Source organism: Tinamus guttatus, unplaced genomic scaffold (assembly GCF_059628265.1).
Source record: "Tinamus guttatus ecotype Peru unplaced genomic scaffold, ASM5962826v1 Tinamus_guttatus_pri_ptg000650l, whole genome shotgun sequence".
NCBI classification, from domain to species: domain Eukaryota; kingdom Metazoa; phylum Chordata; class Aves; order Tinamiformes; family Tinamidae; genus Tinamus; species Tinamus guttatus.
This window is the reverse complement of record NW_028289184.1, coordinates 73082-80750: the sequence shown is the minus strand read 5'-3', so window position 1 is coordinate 80750 and position 7669 is coordinate 73082. Positions and strand designations below refer to the sequence as shown.

At 57.2% G+C, this 7669-nt stretch overlaps 1 protein-coding gene across 1 annotated transcript; it reads left to right on the top strand.

Annotated features, from left to right (window-relative positions):
- Positions 1 to 1592: 1592 nt before the first annotated feature.
- LOC148592028 (CMP-N-acetylneuraminate-beta-galactosamide-alpha-2,3-sialyltransferase 2-like) lies at positions 1593 to 7228 on the top strand. The gene is made up of 7 exons (XM_088536071.1): positions 1593 to 1765; positions 3860 to 4123; positions 4225 to 4415; positions 4929 to 5108; positions 5706 to 5751; positions 6149 to 6268; positions 6983 to 7228. Exons 2-7 carry the CDS (start codon positions 3872 to 3874, stop codon positions 7148 to 7150), a joined length of 957 nt encoding a protein of 318 aa, XP_088392197.1. The 5' UTR covers positions 1593 to 1765; positions 3860 to 3871; the 3' UTR covers positions 7151 to 7228.
- The last annotated feature ends 441 nt before the right edge of the window (positions 7229 to 7669 follow it).

The window sequence follows — 7669 nt, the reverse complement described above, 5'->3', positions numbered from 1 at the left end:
TGCCTCACCGTGTCCGTGCTGCATGTCCTGCAGCGCTTCTCTGCTCTGATAGTACTAATGGAAACACAACGGAGCAGAGCCGTGCCACTGCCCTGCAGCCTGGCTTGCAACCCCCTGAGAAATACTCCTGGGGGGCAGCAGCCTCGCTGAGGACCAAGTGTGTTAGCAACTCCACACTGGGCAAATGCAAGCAAGTCCTGTGGAGTCAGCATCACGTAGCGTTTGTGCTGCTCTTCATTCTTCCCATCCAGGTTTCTGGACCCAGTGCTCCAGAAAATCTGCTCTGTAGCACCTCAGGGAAATGCTCCATCAGTGCCTAGACCTGGAGGACAGCTGGAGAGGCTCCCTGGGCCATCATTAATAAATATTAGCTGCTTAGTACTCTGTGCTTTGCAGGACTGTTCTAGTTTGTGTTTGCAGCCTCCTTTCTATTTGCCACTGTCTTTCACGCACCAAACCTCATCTCAGACATTAGAGTGAGCAGCCCACGAGGCACAACCTCCCTTCAGGATAGAACTACTCAGTTTGCTTGCATGGATTTTTTTTCCATGGGATGTAATTTTCCAGGTTTTGAATGACACCACATACTTCTTCTGACCATTTCAGAGTCAAAATCCAGTCAAAAAAAGCTGCCTGGGTGGTCAAGGCTCTCAAGATCCCCATGTCGCTGGTATTCCCCTCCGTAGAGTGAATTGTACCACCATGACATATTGCGAGGAGAGTCACACCAGGCAGTTTCTCCCATCTTCAGAGCGACATTTTTATGTTGAATTGCCTGACTGAAGAACTGGGAACTTCGTTATTTTTTTGTTCCTGTCATTGTGCTGGACTAGTTTTTTGTCTGCTCGGTGGCTTTTTTCCTGGGCAGGGACAGTTCTTGGTGCTGACACTGTCAGGACATAGAGCCGGGGTGGCCATGGGCTGGAGGGGCTGGCTGTGATGCAGAGGTGCTCCCTCCTGTCAGTGGGTGGCTGTGTCGGGCCTGCCTGTGGCTGGGTCTCAGCAATGCGTTGCAGACACCATATGGCTGTGCCAGCTTAGCTGGAGAACCCCTGTCCATGTGCTGTGGGACTCCTCTCTGCTGAGGTCTTGGGGCCAAAGCAAGTTTGAATGAGGGAAAGGTGCCAACAAGGATGGTCTAGGCTCTCTTTGGGACAGAGTGGTGTTTGCCAAAGACACCTGTGAGGTCCAGGCCTTGGCTGGAGTGTGGCTGTGCCTCAGCTGCCCGCAGCACCTGCAGCAAAGCGTGTCAGCACCCGCGAGGTGCCAGGCTGGGCCCTGCCCTGAGCCCTGCTCCAGGCCCTGAGGAGAAGGAAAGACGTCTGCTCCCCACGGAACACGGCCAGCCCTGCTCCTCACAGGACATGGCTGGCCCTGCTCCTGCTGCTCGCAGGATAGGGCCGGCCCTGCTCCTCACGGGACATGGCCGGCCCTGCTCCTCACGGAACATGGCCGGCTCTGCTCCTGCTCCTCGCAGGACACGGCCAGCCCTGCTCTTTAGTGCTGAGAGGCCCTGTGATGCGGGGGAGGGGGTTCAGGCCGTGGTCTCGGGCTGGGAGGAGGATGGGAAATGCCGGGGAGGGACAAGCACTGGGGCCAGCCTGGAGGCACAGATTTCCTCCTTGCCTCGGGGCAGCACTTCCTCTTCTTGCGGAGGCTCTTGTGTGTTCTGCGTGGTGGCAGCGCACAGATGTCGAGTCCTTCTTGCCCAGCCTGGAAGCGCCTCCTTCGCCCGGCCCTGCTCTGCGGCGCGTCCTCCGAGAAGGTGAGGACCATGAGGCAGCTCGGAGACTGCCTGCCCTGGGCTGGGGGTCCTGGGGGCCAGGGAGCTTGTGGCTGCGGCCCATGGCCACGAGGCTCCTGGCCCAAGGGCACCCTGTGAGCACATCTTGCTTGGGTGCCTCACTGTGGGGATGTGAGCAGCTCCTGCTTGGAGCAGGTTGGGTTCGGCGGGCACTGCTGGCAGTGATCATCCTATGGATGTGCCTGCCACGAGCAAGAGCTGGGCTGCCCCCTCGGTGCCGCAGGATGGGAGCAGAGGGCGAGATGGTCTTCCTTCTTGGGGCCCGTCCCGCTCCAGGCTGTGTCAGTCTAGGCGCTTGGTTCGCTCTCATGCCAGTCCATGCACCTCCTGATCCCTGTGGTGAGCAGACACCTCGCCCTGGTTTCAGGCAACTGGAAAAAGCTTCATGCAATATTCACTACACTGCCCTCGTCCCCCGGCTCTCGGCTTAATGGAACCGCCAGCGCCGGCGGTGCAGCTGCCAGCTGGCTCGCCCCCGTCTCCGCAGCTCTGGGTTTAATAGACCTGGAGGCTCCTTAAGGACCCAAAACAGTCTTTTCCACTGGCTCTTCGCCTCATGGCTGACTCGACCAGCGCATGCTTTTTGCCTCCATGACATCAAAAGCTTGTGGTTGCCAGTGGAGGCTAAAAGATTGAGCCAGGAATCTGTGGCCACGAGCAAGAGAAGCGCAGGGGAGCTTCCGAGCCCTGCTCTCCACTGCTGCGCTGGGCCTGGGGGTGAGCGCTTTGCTGTGTGTGAGCGATTGCATTTCCGCTGTGCTTGTGGCTTTTTTTCCGCTTCAACAAGAAGTGACACAGCCGGTTTTGAAAGGGCAGGTTGCCAGAGGGCAGGTTCCAGAGGGAGGGCTGGGACCGTTCAAACTGCTCCCATCTCCTTTTGCTGCTGCTGCTCTTTGCTCCAGTGCTGGGACCGCACGAAGTGGTGGCTTTGATAGTAGAGCGGGCATCTCCTGGGCCACTTTTGAGGGAAGCTGGTTGGATCCCGCAGCGAGCACAGCAGGTACGTCGTGCTGCAGAAGGTGCAGAAAATGATTAATGTGGAGAAAGGAACCTAACCCTTAACTGTGGGATCCCCTGGTGGACTCGGAGGGCTCTGTGAGCATTGGGTCTGCACTGGCCTCATGCCCAAAGGGGGTTTCAGCTTTGTGCCCTGTTCAGGTGGGTCCTGAGAGGAAAGGAGGAGACAAGGGGCTGGAGGAGAGGCCCAGCACTCCTATGAAGGACAAGAGGTATTTTCTGTCCCGCAGCTTCTCAAATGCAGAGCTGAGGCCCAAACATGCTGTGGCCACGAGTTGCGAGCTGCTGCTGAACCCAGGGCAGCAGAGGTTCCGCTTGCTTCTCTCGGTCTCTCCTTGACCCCCTGGAACCAGCTCCTCGTTCAGCGCTCAACTGCAAAGGGCAGGCTGAGCACTTACGATCTCTGTGAGGCCAAGACAGCCCTTTTGCTTTCAACTTTATGTGAGTGTATTTGGGCCAGAGGCAGGGGAAGATCAATGCTTCACTCATACGTGTTTATTTAAGAAAAGTTGATGCATGTGCACTCACACAGAGCAAGTACCCCCTCTTGGTTCTCCACCCACATTAAGTGGCCACTGAACAGCAAAACCTCAGGGTTAGCAGGCACGAGCATGAGCATCCCAGGCTGAATGCTTAACCACTTGTTTGCAAAACATTTTTTTTCCAATGTGCAGAGCTTAAAGTTTCAAAGTCAGAGAGTGGCTCCTTGCACAGCAAACATGATCAGTGGCACATATGATGCCAGCCATGGCAATTGGTTTTGGTTGTCCAAGTGTTTTAATCATCAGAGCAATAAAGCTGTTGAATGGTCTTGAAATGAAAATCTTAGTGGGATATTTCAGTTGCCTGCCAGCCAGAGCACAGCAGGGCCATAGGGTCATTTTGCTGTTTTTGAAAGAAAATTATTAGTATTTATAGAGGCTGGGATGGGAGGTTGGGGCTGTCACAGACCAGTATCCTAGCTGGGTCCTGGGGGGTTGAGCAGGAGGAAGGGGCCCTGCTCCTTCCTGCGGTGCCACCTGGAATGTCTTGCTGCAGGTGGCATGAGGGATGCTGTGCCGGAAGCGGGCACTCGTGGCCTTGTGCCTCGTGCTCTTTCTGTGGCGGTACTTCCGAGCCCCCATGGCCAGCATTGGCCTTTTCTTCTGGTCTCCGTTCCTCCTCGGAGCCCGCCTGGAGCCCCAGTGCGCTGTCAGCATCAACAGCTCGGCCTGGTTTAACGCTCGTTATGATGCAGCTGTGGGGCCGCTGCTGACGGTGCGAACCCAGGACCTCTCCTCTGACGTTGTCCGGTGGTGGCTGGTGAGTGTTGAGCAGGAGTCGAACTGTCACTGCTCATGCTCCCACTGGGCAGCTCTGGGAAGGCTTGTGGGGCTGAGGCCAACCTGTCTCTGCCCCACCAGAAGCTGCAGGGCTCCCAGAGCAGAGCCCGGCTCCAGACCGCCATCCAGCACCTCTTCACTATCCTGCCATCCCCGACCAGCAGCACGTGGGCTCCAGCCCAGTGCCGGACTTGTGCTGTGGTGGGAAACTCGGGGTGGCTGAAAGGATCACGCCACGGGCCGCAGATTGACTCCCACGACTGGGTGCTGAGGTGAGTGTGCCCAGGGCACCTGGGCTGGCCCAGCCCAGGTCCTGCTCGGTCCCCTCTGGGAAACTGGCAGACCATGGCCAGCCCCAAGCCATGGCCAGCCCCATGAAAGCCTCGGCCCAGACGCAAACTCACTGTGTCCCCAAGCAAGGGGGTATATCCTTAATCTGGAGCATCCTTAATCTGGAGGGTACAGCCTTAATCTGAAGACCTCCAGCCCATTCTGATCCTGCAAGGGTGAGAAGAGGCCCAGCACATCACTCCTTGCAGGACCAGCTCTCTGGGTAATCAGGAGGGCCCATGTCCAGGTCTTGTCATGCTCCTTGCTTCCCTGATGACCAAGATGAAGTCAGATCCTAAGCACATACCAGACCCTGGTGGGCCTGGGCCTCCTTCCCTCACTTGCTAGCCAGGACAGACCCGTGTTCTTGTCCGTCAAGACCAGCACCTCAGGCTCCAAATGGTCCCGCATGGTGTGTGACTTCATTTTACGACTTCTCTTAACCCCTTCCCTAGGATGAACAGAGCAAAGATCACAGGCTTTGAAGTGGATGTCGGCATGAAAACAACCCATCACTTCATGTACCCAGAAAGCGCAGTGGATCTCTGGCCTGGTGTCCACCTCATCCTTGTCCCTTTTAAGCCACTGGACCTCAAGTGGATGGCCAGTGCCTTTTCCACAGGAGAACTTACACAGTGCGTAGCCTCCTGCCATCACGTGTGACCTGGGTCTCCAGGGGCAAGCAGGGGCATGTCACGTGCCAGATACAGTGGGCAGGGAGGCTCATTTGCCCTGGGAAAGCAGGTCGCTCTCTGGGCTCTATTATTCTGGCTGAAGGAAGGGCTCAGAGTCCCCTGGGAACAGGTCTGGCATCTCTGCCCTGTATTTGGTGTAAGCCAGGGCCAACCCTTCCCTGCAGGACTCAGGTGGCCCACGGCTGATATGGAGGTTGTCCCAGCTGAGTGGGTGGGGGCTTGATGTGGGTCTTCTGATCTGGTTCCTTGGCTGGCTTGGATGTCCTTCCCTGCTGGTAAAGGGCATGAAGGGAGTGCACTGCAGGGCTCTGTCATCCCTCAAACACTGCTGGAGCCTTCAGAACCCAGACCAGGTCATGACCACACTGTTGGGCAGGTTTGGCAGGTTGTGGGCTTGCCATGTGCCATGGAGCTGGTCATCATAGCAGTTCTCTAAAGACCATGCACCTCTGAAGGAAAGGTCCACAGGGAAGCTGCTTTCCTCTGATGATGGTGCAGGCTGGCCTCCTGCTCACCAATGTCCTGTCACTTTTTCAGCACATACATGAGAGTCAAACAGTTCATCAAAGCTGACAGAAGCAAGGTGAGAGCTGGATGGACTTCAGGGGAGCACCTCTACCTGCAGTCCTTGGTTGGGGCTTGGGCTGGCATGGGTGGGTGCCCAGTTGCACCATGCGCTGGAGCTGTTGAGGCAATGGGGAAGAAGGGGCTGGTGGCCACCAGTGAATTCACATGGCTGTAAGGTGGTGCACGCTAAAAGGAGCCTGCTGCCCCGGCCAGCACTGGGGCAGGCAGGGCTCCCTCAGCCAGAGGCTGGGCTGGGCCCTCGGGCAGGCAGCAGCTTGTGGGATGTGGAATAGAGGAGCCGGGAAGGCTGAGGTCTGCTCCGGCATCACCTGGGTGGTGGCAGGGGTTGGCTGTCCTGTTTGTAGCACCATGGCAAACTAACTGCTGGGGCTGTGCTCTGCTGCCCTGCTCAGGTGCGGGTGCTGAGCCCGGCTTTCCTCAAATACATCCATGACAACTGGATGCAGCACCATGGGAAGTACCCCTCCACGGGCTTCACTGCGCTGCTCTTCGCTTTGCACTCCTGCCAGCAGGTGAGTGCAGCCAGGGCGCAGCTGTGTCACCGCCATGTGCTGCCCTGTGGCCTCGTGGGCTCTGTAAGGTGCTTTGGGCTCAGCCTTGCGCCCTCTGCAGGTACAAAGCACAGAAGGGAGTGTTTCTAGTCTCTGCTCACGCCGGGGCTAACATCAAGACAGGTTGCTCAGGGGTTTGTTCAGCCAAATTTTGGCAAATCCTACAAGCCCCTGTGGCCACAGCCCTCCTCCTGTTGGTGCCCACGTACGTTACCGACAGGTGAATGCTGCTGCGTGGGGTAACAACACTATGCAAAGAGAAACGCCCTGCAGGCAGCACAGCTGCTGAGTTCTCCACCCCATGTCTCCAGCGGTGGCGGGAGGTAGCCACCACAATAGGCTGCGAGCTGAGCTTTCTCCTGTCTCCCCCAGTGCGGCAACCCTGCAGGAGGGCTGGGATGTTCCTCCGAGGAGCTGCTGCCCCTGCTGCCTCACTCATTTCCCCCAAAATCTGCACCAAACTCGCAGCTCCCTCCTGACCAGCTGGGGCTGGGAGCAACCCCATCACGGGTAAAGGCTCCAGGGCCTTGCGCTTTGTGCCAAGCGATCACTTCTCCCACTCCAGCCCCAGCAGACCAGAAGCTGCACAAAACAAGATTTGGTAAAGGGCAGGTCCTGCTGTGCCTTGCGGATGGTGTGCCCATTTCACGGCTGTTCTTGTTGATGTGCGTGCAGGTGTCTGTGTTTGGCTTTGGAGCAGATCCCCAAGGGAATTGGCATCACTACTGGGAAGAAAACCGCTACTCAGGAGCCTTCCGCCGGACAAAGGTCCATGACGCTGATATTGAATTCAGCCTCATCAAGAAACTTGCAGCTGAAGGCAGGATTTTTTTCTACGAATGACCTATTCCCAAGAAACTAAAGCCAGGGTGGTAGCACCAGACCTGGCAGACACCTGCTGGCAGCTGCACCAGCCCCTTCACTCGCCTCTCCCACCGGTGCTGCCACCACAGCCCTCAGCCCTATGCCGGGTTGTTGCGGCTAGGAGGGCCTGGGGACACGACGGAGGCTGCGAGCTGCCCTGCATGGCCCTTCGCATGGCTCCACGTGACAACCTGTGGCAACCCCCAAAACCAGCTCTGCCCCCAGCCCACTGCCCGCGCCCTGTGGGTGACGGGGCCGGAGCTTCCACCCCCAGCGACGTTGGGGGAGGTTTCAGGCCGGTTCACCAGGCAGGCAGAGGGAGGGGCAGTTTCGGTTCCTGTTTTTCTGTAACCAGGGAAGTACTTTTAAACAATAACAAGGAACAGTAAGAGAGGAAAAATCAAGCGTGCAAAAGTGGGAGGATGGCAGAATTACAAAGCATCTTAGGCTGAATAAATTTGGAAACTTGGTGTGAACCAAGCCCTTGTTAATGTTCAT

Coding starts and splice junctions, on each gene's coding strand:
- LOC148592028 (XM_088536071.1), top strand. CDS start 3,872: ATGCTGTGCCGGAAGCGGGCACTCGTGGCCTTGTGCCTCGTGCTCTTT. Junction 4,124..4,224: donor ACGTTGTCCGGTGGTGGCTG/GTGAGTGTTGAG, acceptor CTGCCCCACCAG/AAGCTGCAGGGCTCCCAGAG. Junction 5,752..6,148: donor TCAAAGCTGACAGAAGCAAG/GTGAGAGCTGGA, acceptor TGCCCTGCTCAG/GTGCGGGTGCTGAGCCCGGC.